The sequence below is a fragment of the Poecilia formosa genome, unplaced genomic scaffold (genome assembly GCF_000485575.1).
Source record: "Poecilia formosa unplaced genomic scaffold, Poecilia_formosa-5.1.2 Scaffold81, whole genome shotgun sequence".
NCBI lineage: Eukaryota > Metazoa > Chordata > Actinopteri > Cyprinodontiformes > Poeciliidae > Poecilia > Poecilia formosa.
In genome coordinates, this window is record NW_006800020.1 from 71,836 (window position 1) to 87,347 (window position 15,512).

At 40.3% G+C, this 15,512-nt stretch overlaps 1 protein-coding gene across 6 annotated transcripts in view; it reads right to left on the reverse strand.

Annotated features, from left to right (window-relative positions):
* The window catches only part of tln2b (talin 2b), a 103,602-nt gene that overhangs the window by 21,030 nt on the left and 67,060 nt on the right, over window positions 1–15,512 (reverse strand). For 4 of the 6 annotated variants that reach the window (XM_007556755.2, XM_016673741.1, XM_016673739.1 and 1 more), the window contains exons 22-42: window positions 13,711–13,824; window positions 13,439–13,552; window positions 13,200–13,334; window positions 12,877–13,005; window positions 12,260–12,362; window positions 11,350–11,558; window positions 10,798–10,917; window positions 10,064–10,261; window positions 9,435–9,574; window positions 8,861–8,954; window positions 7,425–7,514; window positions 7,184–7,306; window positions 6,477–6,620; window positions 5,358–5,543; window positions 5,069–5,209; window positions 4,277–4,458; window positions 2,431–2,563; window positions 2,218–2,319; window positions 1,905–2,075; window positions 1,499–1,645; window positions 26–127 (exon numbers count right to left, since the gene is read on the reverse strand). In XM_007556755.2, the coding sequence (XP_007556817.1) occupies window positions 26–127; window positions 1,499–1,645; window positions 1,905–2,075; window positions 2,218–2,319; window positions 2,431–2,563; window positions 4,277–4,458; window positions 5,069–5,209; window positions 5,358–5,543; window positions 6,477–6,620; window positions 7,184–7,306; window positions 7,425–7,514; window positions 8,861–8,954; window positions 9,435–9,574; window positions 10,064–10,261; window positions 10,798–10,917; window positions 11,350–11,558; window positions 12,260–12,362; window positions 12,877–13,005; window positions 13,200–13,334; window positions 13,439–13,552; window positions 13,711–13,824 (2,877 nt within the window). The remainder of the gene's footprint in view (window positions 1–25; window positions 128–1,498; window positions 1,646–1,904; window positions 2,076–2,217; window positions 2,320–2,430; window positions 2,564–4,276; window positions 4,459–5,068; window positions 5,210–5,357; window positions 5,544–6,476; window positions 6,621–7,183; window positions 7,307–7,424; window positions 7,515–8,860; window positions 8,955–9,434; window positions 9,575–10,063; window positions 10,262–10,797; window positions 10,918–11,349; window positions 11,559–12,259; window positions 12,363–12,876; window positions 13,006–13,199; window positions 13,335–13,438; window positions 13,553–13,710; window positions 13,825–15,512) is intronic. The other 2 variants (XM_016673743.1, XM_016673742.1) reach the window with 1 other exon arrangement.

The window sequence follows — 15,512 nt, forward strand, 5'->3', positions numbered from 1 at the left end:
TTAAATGCTTTTGTATTGCAATCACCATTTCTTGTGCCGTGATGGCGATGGCCTTGGAGAACTTCACCATGGTCGTCTGGTAGTCCACAAACGATCCCTCGGGTTCAGGAGGAGTTCCTTCATCAAGCTGTTAGGATCAAGAATCCATTTAGATATCCTGCTTATTTTCATTCCAGGAACTCTTACATATGTGAGAACTTGAAGGGTGGGCTGGCAAGATGGGCTGTTTAAATATTTTATTATTTGGAAAACATTTCAGGAGAATGTCACGTGCACCGCTGGAAATGTCATTAATAAATAGTTTGTTAACTATGCAAGTCTCCCTCTGAAAAGTGGAAAGCAGCAAACGTTTCAGATTGTTTATAAATAAATAAAATGCAGCTGAAAGATAAGATCACAGACAGCAGTCATTTTACAGTTTCTTATTAAATACAGCTTTTACAAGAAAACAAATCAAGAGGTAAATATCTGATCCAGGGCTATGCGGACGTGCGGATTATTATCAATTATTAACCCCATTGTCAACATGTTGACGTCCCTGCAGGATGAATGTTAGCTCACATCACCAGGGGATTCAAATCTGGATCGTAATGATAATTGCTAACAAAGACCACCACCTCAGAACACTTCCCACGAAATTATTTATCCGGGGTAAACGTCAGTCATCATTCTGACAAATTAGAAACTGACTGTTGAAACATCACACTGGACCTCGAGCATCTTGGATTCTCTGCATGTCTATTCTCCTCCAGACTCCAGGATTTCTGAATGAAATGCATTTCATTAAATTCTAATTGACCTAAAGCTCTGATTCCAATTCATGCCTTATGAATTACCCCCAAACATTGACTACTCTCTGCTTCACTTATCTCTGTTGCTTGTGTGTCATTTTCCAGCACACCTTTACCTTACCTTCCACTCAACTTTCCATTAATACACGTGGACAACGTCCTCAGTCACTGACACCTTCCACAAGGATGGGAAGACACAAATGGTCATTGCTAAGGAAGGTGGCTATTAACAATGTGCTGGAAAACTGCCAAGTGTCCAGGTCATGACATGATCATAAAACAACACAGCTGTATTAAAAAACACTTTTACAAATTGGTATTATGTAATATTTGAATTCTCTGAGAAACATAAATTTGGGTTTTTATAAGCTGTAAACCACATTCATCAAAATGAACAGAAATAGACTTTTTCAAATCACTTTATGTATAAAGCATCTTCCACTGAATTTGAATCCAATGAAATAAAAAAAAAAAAAATTTCAATGATACTCTAATTTATTGAGATGTGCCTGTAAATATATTTGAGATTAATCAAATGGGCAACCTAAGCCTGGCTGTCAATAACTTTATTTAGGCTATATTTTGTCAAGATCTTCATAGTACAAAAGCCAAATTTTAGGGACTGAATAAAGACAGCGACTTGGCCCACTTCAAATAGACAAATGAAATAGAAGTGCACAGTTGGAACAAAAGACGCCCTTACTCACCCTGCCAATGGACTCAGCAATGGACTCCACCATGCCCCCGACCATGCCAACCTCGCTTGCTGCCTCGTTCAAAGTCACCATGATGTCGTCCACGGCCTCCTTCATCAGCTGTGCAGCCTCAGAGATGGCATCATGAGTGTGGGATGACTGGGGAGGAAAAGACTGATCAGGATTGCTTGTCTTAGTTGTTCCAAACTAACTATTCTGTGTTGTACTCTGGCTGGTGTCTTACTACAGAATATTTAAAATGCAAGGCCGCACTATATCTAATTATTAAATGCAGTGCATCAAAATATTTTAAGTAAAATGAATCTTAAATTATCTAATTGGAATTTCATTAACTATACAGTCTTTATCTGAAATGCACATCATTTACAGTAAAAGAGTATTAGAAGCAACTGTGCACCTTTGGGTTTCCTCCGCCTTCTTTGGCAGCATAGAGCATCTGAAGGGCAGACTCGGACAGCGTTTTGGTTTGATCCAGGATGGTCATCTGCTGTTGGTGGTCTTGCAGTTTCGAGACTAAGCCCACTGATGCCACAATGAGTGGATCAAAGTAACCAGCCAGCTGAGACACCTGCAAGAATGTGTTTAAGAGTTATGTGAGAAAAGAAAAGGATTGAAGAACAAAAATAGAAGAAAAAAAAAAAAAACGGCTATAATGGGCTTTTGTTCTGAATCCAAAGGGGATGAAGAGCTACACGGTCAGACAAGAGCACCTTGTGTCCCAGTTGGGCGGCTTCGCCTCGGGCTGCTGTGGAGACAGGATCAATCAGATGACCGATCTCCTGCACAGAGGATGTCAGCTGCTCCTGGAGTGCCTGTTGAGTCACACCAGCAGATAATTACAGCTGAAGCTACAACAGAAAAGCTAACAGATCCCCAGTTATTTCTTTTAAACAGGGCACAGCTGATGGGATATGTGCACTCACCTCCATGGAGATATCATCTCTGCAGGGCAGTGTCTGCCCAACTGCAGCCAGGGAGGCTTGCTCAATATCTCGGATACATTTATTGATGTTATCAATGGAGTAATCACACTCCCTCTGCCCTGGAGCCTTGTCCCTGTCACCAGGAATATGGAAATATATATGCAAAAGATTTATATGCCTTTGATAAAAAAAAATGACAAAGTAAAAAAGTAAAAGCTGGCTGCAAAAAAAAAAAAAAGTGTTTATACCTTTTGGACCTTTTTGACATATTGTTACAGTAGAACCACAAATTCTATGCATGTTGTTAGGATTACATATGATGAAACCAACCCAAACTGGTTCAGAACATGCTTTTCATTTTTCCACAAATAAACTTAAAAGTGTGGTATGCATTACTATTAAGCCTCCATGTTCTGATATTCATAAATAAAAGCCAGTAAACCAGTTACACTCAAAAATCTACTAACAAGTAAAAAGTGTCTAAATGTGTGTCATTTAAACTCAGCATAAATCCATATTTTTCGTGATTTGTTAGAGAACACTAGTGAACACACAGCATCATAAAGACAGAGGAACACATCAGATAGGTCAGGGTTGAAACTGAGGAGAAGTTAGCTTATAAAGCAATTAACCAGAGCCCCATGGTAATGGTGGAGCAACTGCAGAGATCTAAAGCTCAGATAGGATAGTCTGTCATCAATTATTTGTGCGGCTCACAATCCTGGCGTTTATAAATAGCTGAGAAAAGACAGTTGGTGTTTGAAGAAAAGTCCTTGGAATAGAAATTTTTGGGGGATAAGCTATGTCGGGGGACAAAACCGACATGTGATATAAGCTGACCTTTTTGGACAAACAGTACAACATTACATGTGGGAATCATCCTGTGGAGATGCTTCCCTTTAGCCAGGACAAGGATGCTGATAAGTAGATACTTATGTGCAAGAAAGGAACAGTCAAAGCCTGAAATGGAATTCAGACTCTGTATAAAGAGTTGAAAATTAAAGTTTAGAGATGCTCTTCAACTAATCTGACTGAATTTGAGCATTTCTGACAGGAATTTTTGCAACAATTTCAATCTCTAGATCTGCCAATGTGATTTCTGCTGGTAACTGCAGAGAAATGTGTGCTCTTATTACTGAATCAGAGGAACTGAATTAAAACTATGCACTGATTTGTGTTTATCTTTTAAATAAAACTCAAAATAAAATACAATGAAATCTATGATTACACTGCAACAAAACACAAAAATCACAACATATTCTAACATTTTTGCGATACACTGTATACATTTTTTTTCAGGTTTGAAAAATTAATACCTGTACTCCCACAAAAGAAAAATCTACTTCCCTCCTTACATGATAGCATAAGCTTACTGATTAACCCACTTCTGTTTATTCTGTAATCAACCTTTTCCTGCCAGGAGTGGAGACAGACAGGAGTCATCACTAAGAGGTTAAGAGGCAACCAGCGTACACTCGCATGTAAAACGCTTCTAAATGAAAAAGTGCCATTATTTCTCATCCTGTAACGATGTAAAATGCATTTTTTGAAATGATAACTTGTTCTTTTAAATAGGTTATCATCCAGTCATCCAGATGAAGTCAACAGGATGGGTGGAGCACCACACAGGGAGATTTGTTGCAGCTACCTAACCTAGTGCAAAGCAGTTGGTATTATGGTTACTATAAATTGAGAATAGCAATTTACTGCAAACTTGAAAAGCACATCAGAAAGCACGTCCTGTGGCTTCAGAATCGGAGTGTTTTCTCCAGCTACGAGTTCATTTCTAAAATCCTTGATCCAGGATAATTGTGCAGGAACAGATGGCGAGTAGGATTCTACTAACCTGATCGATGTGATGAGACTTTTAATGGAGTCAGAAACCGTCCTGGAGTGACCTGCCAGAATGGACCATGTGGGGGGGTCTTTGGGGTTGAGGACCAGCGAGCGGGCCGTTTCTATGAGGTAAGTGGAGCTATCGAGCATGGACCGGGCCGAGCGCACTATAGGCTCCTGTGCCACCGAGCCCTGGAGACATGAAAGGATTTGTGTGAGTGAATCAACAGCCCAGGTTGAACAGCCAGCAGCCAGCCATGTTGCTCCGACAGAGGTGTTAATATTCTCTGACTACCTTGGAGAGATCAAACGTGCAATCAAATGGAGGGATGAGATTAGAAAGGCAGCTTTACACAGACGTAGAGACTAACACCTTTAGTCTTTATGATACGAGCCAAAACCTCCCTTGACAATTAGATTAACAAGATGAAGATTATAGCAGCTGTAGTGAGAGCAAGTGCTGTTAAACACTGCCCTCCAACAGATTACAGCCATAAAGCGTTTAGAGCACCATGCACGCACTGTGCTGCTAAGATGGAAAACCAAAATCCATCTTGGATCTTATTTTGACAGCGAAAGAGAAAGAAAGACAAAACGTAATCTCTGGTTAAATTCTCTACTTTTGTTAAGAGCTGCCTCATAGGAAGACAGTCATCACTAAATACACAATACTAAACAAATAAAGAATTTCATAAGAGATATTCCTTCATTTCTATTTGGTTTTCTCATTTGCATGTATAATCATTAAAACAACATCATGAAGAATGGTCCATTGCAAGGGATCATTACAATGCATGGATACCTCATTACTGATCTGAGCTGGGATGCTTGCAAACTCAGGGTTGTTAGCAAAGGTTGACAGGTTTTCTACAGCCTCAAGGAGCGGAGCTGTGGCAACACGGCACCTATTTCTATTGTCCTCCGAAAAATCACCGTCTAATGCCTGTAAAGAGAAAACGTTGCATGAAAACACGTCTGCCTACTTTGGTCTTGTAATTGAAAGTAGTTGAAGTATACATACACATCTGCACCATCTCCTTTGACCAACCACAGACAGACAAAAAATAATCTGTAACAAATTTACACTCAACGTTTTGATCGGTTGGGGAGTTGACCTTGATGGTTTTGACGAGGTTGGCTGTGGTGTTGGCCACCTCTTTGGCTGACTGGACAAACTGCCTCCTAGCCACAGGGTTGGAGGTTTTAGAAGAGGCTAGACGGCAGGCGTTACAGAGAGCTGAGGTGTGCTTGGCAACAATCGTTGCTGCAGACAGGACCTTGTGGACAGATAAACGGCAAACGTCAAATAAGTCTAGAAATGTAGGTAACTCCAGGATATGAAAATGCATTCACAACATGCCAACAATAACTTCAAATCACATGAGGTTTGTGGTGTACCCATCACCCACTAAAACTACCAAATTGTGTTCCTATTTAAAATGTTGGTCTCATAGATATGGATACCAAATCATTATATCTTAATTAAAGGGGGAAATCCAAGTCAACTCTTAAGTTTTTGCCCCAATTCCAAGGCAAGACTAAAATCTTTAGGCCTGTGTGTAAGCAGCGCATACACAAGCATGAATGACACTGCCAAGACATTCCTCCAGTCTACGATTTGCTGTTTCTGACCAGAAGCGGTATATTACTGCAAATGGCAGTAGGATGACTGGAAGGAGCCAGAGGAGTTTGAGTTTCCACAGATTACCCGACTCAAATTCTACTGTCTGGACATAGTGACAGTTCTAACAAATATAGAAAAAAGTACATTTTTATAAAAGCTACTTACTGCAGCTTTAATGTCCCAAACTCTTTGCTCCAACAGTCTGCCTGTTCCTGCTTAGTGTTTAACATAATGGGGCATCTGAAGGTAACACCTAACACGAGTTCTTAAAGCACACAATTACACCTCAACAACACAATCGATGTTTATTCAGTTGACCTGTCAGTTGCTTAAATGGCTGAGGGCTGTGCAAAGACAAAATGCTGCCAAGCTAGGTTGTAGAGTGGAGAGCAAAAGGCCACCACATTTCTCTGTAAAAGTAAAATGGTAAACAACGAGATAATGAATGCAATGTCTTTAGAGTGTTTTACTTTTCACAGTTAGAAAGGTTACAGTTCAGGCATTTTGTCATCCTCATTTACAAAGGCGCATAAAGCAACCAGAAAATAATCTGTGGCATCTTTCAGATTAAGATGCACCATCTTACCTGTGAGGGACTACTGGCTGGGTCCACCAGGTTCTGGCAAGCTGTCTGTATGGCTTGATGCGCTCGGGCAAACTGAATAGGATCCACTAGCCCTTCATGACCTGAGTGACTATTAGGATCGGAAACAGCTACGAGGTAAGAGGCCTAAAGGGTTGACAGAAACACAGAGAGTTAAGAGTGTGTCTGCTGAGCTACTTTTTGACTAGCAAACTGGAATGGTTATTACCGACAAATTTGACATGCGTGAGTGCAAATCCACATGCAACTTCCACGCAAATCTAAGTTTAATTCACGACATGCAATATGGAAGCTTTCGTATAGTAAAAGCTGGTGCGAACAAAAAAATTGCTCCTTTCTTGAAAAGTCAACAACATGAGGATGCTATTTTAGAGTTTTAAGGGTGGCAGACTGTAAAATCTTCAAAAGAAAGACCTGCCTCACACTGCATGTGTCTCATTTACTCAATAGAAAGCTCCCCAGCAGACTCCAAATAGTATTTGAGTGTTTTCAACTCTGTCATGATGCTTTAGGTTATTTTCATGTAGCGCGGCTTTGAAAAATAAAAATAAAAAAATAAATAAATTCAACGCAGTCTGGTTTGTCATTATGAAAATGTAATCGCAAACACAGTAAACAGAATAAAATCTGAAATGACAGCAGAAGCCGGGTATCACCCGGAGTGCGTTGGTGCGATGCTGTGATCTCACCTGTGCTGCAGCCTCTGTCAGCCCACACAAAGCTTTGGATGCCAAACTCACACTCTCCCCAAAGGCTAAAACATCACCTGTCTTACAGTGCTGAGAAATGCCTGCCATTGACTCTCCCAGAACCTGAGGCGCATCAAAAATAAAAAAGGAGCGGACAAATTAGATGTTAAACTGTCTGCTGCATAAAATACCTCTGACAATTAAAGCATACAGCAGTCGGAATCATTTTAAACGCCAGTACCTTTGAGTTCTCCATGACGCTTTCGATGCAGTCAAAGTAGGAGAGTTCATTTACTGGCTCGTTGGGGTTGCCTAGGAGACCTCTGACAGCCTGCGCACAGATGGAGATGTTAATAACTTGAACCAGTGTGAACACATCAATAAACATTTCTGCTATAACACCACTGTAAATCTATCAGGCAGTTAATTCAGATATTAAAATGGCCATTCAATATAAATAGCACATATTAGATGATGCTTCAAAGATAAATTGTATCAATCAGTCCCTTTAATTAAAGTTTATTGGTGTTGAAATTAATGTTCGGTTAGGTAATAGAGTAGTAACATGGGGAAGCTGAACAGGCTTCATGAGGTAAAATGCATTGGATCCTAAAGTTTAGACAGTGCAACCACTTTAACTGCTACTCCCCAGGGCCCAATGAGAGAGATCAGATACAAGAATAACAGCAACTGGAAAAGGAAATAAAAGAGATCCAAGCCCTTCAACGTAAGTTCAGGTGTGCTTATGTCCCTCCCAACAAAACCTTTACCCTGACCTCCACCCAAAAAAAGAAACACTATGTCAGTCCTACATCAACTTAATGGATAGTTGCCCCCGCCCAAAAAGAAAATATAAAAACAAATATCTTAATGTCCTAAATTAAGAAAGGTTCAATGATTATAGTCACACATAAAGCAAAGTTACTTGAGAGAGTACCTACCCAACATTTAAAAAAATTCAGTAAAAATACAGAAATCATCAAATCTTCTCAAAATATCCTTTCATGATTAATCTGTCTTGTGAAAAGTTATATTTTCAGAACGTTAGATCAAAGTTTTTTTGTGCAAAAAAAAATGCTAGTTTTTATTAGCACCTTGTAACAATTAAGTAAACACAAATGAGAGCACTAACCCTAACCCTAATTAACCATGATCTGAGGCGTCCTCAGAATAACTCTCACTAAATATTGTTGGAATCTTTGAGAACGGTAATCCAAAAATGTGCTATGAAAATAGTTTGCTTTATCTCTAATAAGCAGTGTAAATGTCTATTCCATTCAGCCTTAAATCCTATGGTAAGATTTCAGTTCACAGTTTTGCATTTTTTTGCAATGAGGTAAAAATTTCTTATATGTGAAAATAGGAGTATGCACTTTAGCTGATACAGGATTATAAAAGGATTCTATACTTATAAGACTTTGACGTAAAGTTTTAGAAGCTATGAGAAAAGAGCATGAGCAACTTAGTGATAGCATTCTGAGTGGCAGTAAAAATATTGTACTTGAGCTCAACAAAAATTCTCAGTGTGTATGAATTTTATCTTTCTATTCTCTGCTGTGAGCTTGGACACAAACATAAAATGTACATGAAATGTAAATGTATACATGTAAAAACACATCTGTTCCTCAAGCATGGTGACTGTCTGTGTGAAGTGAAGTGAATGTGGGGACCATCTACCTCCAACTCCCTCAAGGCGTTGTCGCACTCTCTTTGTCCCGCTGCTTGCTGGGTGCAGATCGTTATCAGCTGGTTAATGCTCTCCGTCACTGCCCTGAAACACACCAGAGGCCCCAAAACATCCGCTGTTAACTCTCACCTGTGAAAACTACACGCACATACACACAGCCTCACATATGCTTTAAGCTTTCCTACTCAAGCATTGCAGTGCTGGCCTCTCATTGTGATTGGATAACACGGTGCACAGGGGGCACAGAGATTGTCTTGAGTTTGTGTTCAGCCTTGCTGAGCACAGACAAGCTCCAGCCAAGGCTTCCATCCTCCTAATTAGACAGAGAGGAGTCAGTCAGGCCAAAAGCCCAATGGGACCAGCTGCTTGGCTTCTCTCCACTAAGGGGAGGATATGCACTCCCTTTAGCAAGACCAAACAGACATGTTGTAGGAGTGGCATACAGATGTGGCAGGAGGATGTTTTGTGTGTCCATCACAACCTACCCAATCAGGACCAGCTAGATACTCGGCGTCATGAGTGGACAATGGGAACAATTCTGCTTCACTCTGAATAATATCGTACCTTGCTGCTACAGCGAGAAGATTTTTCGCATTGGCAGCACCTGGATCCACAGAAAGAGACTTGGCGGCCAGCAGCAGCTTACTTGATGCCATTGAGATGTTCTTCAGATTACCGATGACTTGAATCTGGTCCTCTTTGCTCTGGATGACGCAAAGAATAATACATGTATTCTTATGATAGATGGAAAAAAAAAAAATACGGAAAACAATAACCGCATCTGCAGGTTAGAAAACTACTATCTTGGCAAGAATGTCAAATAAATGTAATGATGGCATCTCCTTAACTAAGCATTCTCTGTGCATAGCGGGCTCAAACTTGGGTGTCACGCTGTGTCAACTCCTATTGAACTCCGTCTTTACAAACTAATGAGTTAAATCACTAGAACAAGAGCGCCACTAGATCCTATTAAATCTGAAAGTGTAGGCGCTGCTAGAGACCATCAGTGCTCCCAAGTTAATAAGGTGAAAATGTTCAATTAACCACTGTCTTAAGCAATATCTTAGCTAATAAGGTAATAAAAAGATACACGCCGTATTTAAGGCTTTCAGCACAACAACGTTCTAAGCGCTCCACTGAATAGTCATCTCGGTGGAATGTGGAGGAGGAAGTTGCGTGATTGTGAAACCTACTTGGGTGTGTCCTGCCATCTCAATGCCAGCATCCAGGAACTCATCAAAGTCTTGGCTGAACTTCCCCGAGGCTGCGGCCAGCTGGCTGCTTGTTCCACGGGATGAGTGGACGACCTCGCCTGCTGAGTGGTTGAGTTCAGCTGCTGTGTGGTTCAAATCAGTTTGGGCCTCCTGGAAAGTCTTACTGCAGGGAGGGAGCTTCAAAGACAGGTCAGACTATTAGGATTAGCAGTACAAAAAAAAAAAAAAAAGCACTGACGTTTTAAAATACAGGTGCAGGCTGAATAGTCACACTTGTAATGGGAATTCAATTCGGAATTTGAAACTTGTGTATTGTGCAGTTTCATAGCATGCAGAGTGGTAAGCATTCGTTTCTGTTATTATTTGTGAATTACAGCTAATGATATGTTGTAACCATGTTATGACCAACACAATTACAGGGGAGAACGCTGAGTTGACCAACAATATACACAAATATATTATATACATATTTCACACCTTGTAAATTTCCCCCCAAACTCGAGTCGACTTTGCTCCACAATCCTGCAGTTATCTCAGTTATTTGTACGTCTTCTTCTACTACAGTTTTTTTTCCCTCACTCAACTTTCAGTTAATATGCTTCCAAGCTGTATCCCTTATTTATAATGATCCTTTGTAACTGGAATAAAAAAACAACTGAAGTAAAACAGCTTTTTAATAATATTCTAATATTCTAAGCTTGAGCAGGACTCACACAGTCCACCAGGAGCTTCTTGCTGGCTTCCCCGATGCTCCTGAGAGCCATATCGACGTCCTTCTGGCCTGGTAGGCAGTTCACGCAGTTATTCAGGGAGTGTGACACCGCTTTAGCTACCTGAAACACAGCACAACATCAGTGAATAAACTGCCATTACCCATTCTAATAATGTGATGCGCAATAAAGCCCAAGAGCAAAGCAGAGCTATACTGGGAGAGAAAAAAATCCCCCCAAACATCTGAAATGCAAATTGAGCTTAGAGCGCTGTCACTAATTTTTGCTGCTGTCACAGATTTATGCTAAACAATATGTTTATCTCCTGAAGGGTCTGTGGGAAATGAATGGTTTTATTCCCAAGGGAGGGATGTCAGGCAACAAAGGACTCAGCGGGGAGAAAATAGTAACGCTTAGAGGGGATGATTGTTATGGAAAACCAGAAATGTTTACAAATCAGCAGGCATATGGGGGAAGAGGACTGAGGAGAACAATGTAATCACTCGGGGGACATTGATGTCGCATCTGGGAATAAATAGCTGGGACCTGTGCTACCTGAGCCAGTCTCTGCTGACTCTCAGCATCTCCCGGATGAACCAGAGCCTGATGGGCCTCGTGGATCAGCATGGCCGAGCCTTCCATCACGTACTGAGCCGAGTCCAACATGGCCGCTGCGGCTTGAGGCTCCTTTGTGCTGGCCGCTACGCCTCTGGCAGCTTGGGCCAAAGTCCTCAAAGCCTGGGCTGTTTCTCGTGCAGCAACACCTGCAATAAAACAATAAAATAAAATAATTAAAGGAATCAACGCGCATGTTGATAAGACATAGCAAGGATAGTCAGTAGACTTGTCTTTCCTAAAACTGTTCTCAGCAGTCTTTATGTTAAGGAAAACTTATTTTCCCTACTGACTCCAATTGTTGCAACATCCTATAAATCAGCTGGGAGTAGAAACATACTGTGACCAAAACTACGATAGCGAAATGCCCTCACTGTCTAAATTAATGAGGTTGTGTAATAAATACGGCCTCCACATGGGAGGTGCTCTTAAATTATTACACATAGAGCTAAAACAGCAGCAAATTGCATCAAATTGCATTAACCAGCAGAGTGGAGCCATTTGCTGATGAAATGTTAAATCCAGTAAAAAAAAAAGAAAAAAAAAGAAAAGATTAATGAGCAGCGGGCAGCACCCTGAGCCACAGCATGAAGCAATGCCTGGAAGCGCTTGTTGTTGGAAAAGCTGTTCACTACACGTCTTTAACTCCACCTAGATTCAGGAAATCACATTTAACAGAAACAACAGCCAGACAGATTACAAAAGAAAAAAGAGTGCTGAAAACAATAAAAATAACCGTAACCCAGTTTAGCCTTTTATTTTTGCTGTAGTTCGTCGGTTTGCTGGAGAAGAGTGGGAACGAATAGACGCGGTAAATGTGAGCATCTTGTATTTGCTCAGAAGAGGTTACCTGTGTAATGTTCATTGCCCTGAGCAGCACAGGTCAGCAGCTGGGCCATCGAGGAGCCCACCGCCTTTGATGTACTTCCCAAATCTTGAGCACACTTTTCCAGCTGCAAGAGCAACACAGCGAATCATTAGGTCCATCTGCTTATACATGACCAAAACAATCATGTCAAAGATAAAATACTCATGCATTAGTGGAGGAAAATGAACGAGTAAACACTCTGACCAATAATGACAAAGTATTACCATGGTTTAGATAGAAACATATTTATGGGTTAGAATGACTAAGTCAATTGAGAATCTGTGTCAATACTCACATACGTTCTTGCTCATACATGCTCTCAATTCAATTTGACTCATCTTGAGGAATTTTGCAAAGAATGGGGAAAACTTTCAGTCTCTAAATATGCTAAACGTCTTAAATCTGTTTCTCAACAGAAAATTTGTGAAACTGTATAGCTGTAGTATCGTGATTTGGTGCCTAGTTTGGCTCCTTATGGCGTTCTAGATATTACTAGATTAGTCCAACAAAATATACAGGAACATCTGTTTTGAGTCATTTTAATAAATTATTTCAGCAAGAAGAAATTAATTTTGTAATGTATCTCACTGTCTACTGACCGTTTCTCCTGGAAGAGGTTTTAACTGGCCATCAATCACAGACCTCTTTGCGTCTTGGAGCTCACACTTTAGTGTCTGCACTGTCTTGAGTGCCGAGTCAATCTCCAAAGGGCCACAGGCTTCATGGGCCTTCAGATAACAGCCAGGCAAACAAAAAAATGTCATTCAAACTCAATTATGCAGAACAGACAGAATCATGTGCTATACGCCGCTGATATTACTAGATGAGATCAAAGGAGTGGAGTTTCATCAAAATACAAAAGCAAGCAAATATCCTGTGGCATTCAGATGAATCTTGTTATCGCCGACAGTGTTATGGATACCTTCTGCATGGCAGTCCTGAGCTCTGCCAGACAGGTTGCTAAATTCTTGGCACACTGGCCCAGTTGCATAGCAGCAGCCTGCTCAGCCACCGTTGGCACAGCTGACTTTGCCGACGCAACCATCTTGCTTCCAGGCTGACAGATAGTGACAGAAATATAAAAAAGAAAATCCATTATTTAGACGTAAATAAAAGCAAAGGCTGGAATGGTCATTGACAATTTAAAGGTCATGTGCTTACCTGCAAAAAGCTTTGGCTGGCCATGATGAGGGCGAGCTGAGGGCCAAGCTCCTCAGGCTGGGCCTGGCTGCTCCTCATTCCTTGCACCAACTGGGGAATACTGTCTGCTACTGCCTGGAATTAAAAATATCCCCTGTGCATTTTTATATGCTACACTAATGAGACGGCAAGAGAAAAATGTTGCAAAATCTAAGGAGGACTCTGAAAGTAAACCAGCAAAATACATACACCGCATAAAAAGAAGATGCATTAGAAAGACTGTATGACAGTACCTTACAGCTGTGTACAAGCTGCTGGTGTGAAGCAGTGTTTTTGTTGGAAGCGGCAGCATTTTGGGCAGCTGCTATGGTCTGAGTTGCAGCAGCCGCTGCCTGCTTAGCGGCAATCTGTTCGTAGAACAAAAAAAGAAAAAAAAAAAAAAAAAAAAAACGAAACAATTTAGTCTACAGCAAAAAAAAAAAGATTTTGGAAAAAAAAAAAAAAAAAACGAAACAATTTAGTCTACAGCAAAAAAAAAAAGATTTTGGCAAAGAGGAGCACTCATGTACGGTCCGTCTTGTGATATACAGCCGTGTTCTGGCACAGGCAATCAGCCAGAAACTCCTCTCTGTCTAATAAGACAGAGAGGAGTTTCAGCCAGAATGTTGTGAGAAAGGAAAAAAAGAGAAAAAAAAAATCCAACCCAGTCTTTATGACAGGACTGATCACCACCAGTCCTTCTTAATTTACCCCGTGTCTATTCATATACTGTTGTGGGCAACAAGTTTACATACACTCATCATCAATGTAAGCTTTTAATAATGGTTTAAAGCGTTTTTTGTTTTTTTTCCTGGGCGAAAAACAAAAAAAAGTTCCTTTGAAAAGAGAGGAACTACGTTCTCATATGTCTCATATGAAATATTTTAATACAAACGCTAGGACTTATTATATTAGACCAATAAATGACATTAACGCTACAAATATTAGCAATTGGAAATACCTTTCATCCAGTATTGAGTCATATTTCACATTAGAACGGGATTTGCCAGAAAGCCTGCACTCTCATTGTTTTATGAAGTCTACTTTTTTGTGTCCTGCAATCAGCTAGCTTCCATCCCTTTATATCAGGAACAAAAAAATTATAAATGCACACAATGTGTGTGTGTAGTCATCAAAACAGTGCTTGGTGACTGACTGATATTTGTCAGGTTAAAGTAAATATGATAAAAGCTGAAAAAAGACTGTTACTTTTTTAAAGTTGGTGATAAGAAAAAAAACAATAAATAAAAAAACACAAAAACTGTGTAAGAAGAGCCTCACACAAAGCCAGGTTTATTTATTTTAGTTTTAGTTTTGTTGTTGCTGTTTTTGAACAGCAGCTGTCGATTAAACTGAAAGTTGCAACCTTGACATGATTATGTGAGTCGTTTTACTGATAAATCGATCAGAAGCACTGTGAGAATGGTTGGACGCACCTCTCTGGGTGCAATGCGTGCTCCCAACACAAGGGAAACAGAATTTCGCACAAGACGGTACTGGGCTCGGGCCGGCTAGTACTATCTCTGATGTAGGTACGGAAATCTGAGAACAGCCAGGCAGAGCAGCGCCTGATTTGCTAATGGAAAATAAATCTGTCCGGGCGGGGAGGACCGGGACCGTACCGGCAAGATCTGCAGCAGTGAGTTCAATAATGAAGAAAGAGGATGACTTCCGAGTTCTTCATCTCTAACTCAAAACGAGAAAAAATTGGTTGAAAAACGGATACAACTGGATGTCCCAACAGCACAGTGAACCAAAAAGACACATCAAACTAGTTATGTAATAAACCAGTCTGTGATTAGGCATCTAGAATGGCCTCAGTAATTTTTCAATTATTGAAAAATTATAGATTTTGCATCCTGCCTGTGCCAGGAAAATATTTCAAATTAGTAATACCATATTTAAAAAGAACAGGAGTAAAAGGCTAATCTAGAATTAAGCCAGAAGCTGGTGAAGCACTGAAAAAGAAGAGTATTTTTTTCTGCAGTTTGCTAAGAAACCTTTATCCTATCATTAGATGTGACAGAATGCACATATATATATATATATATATATA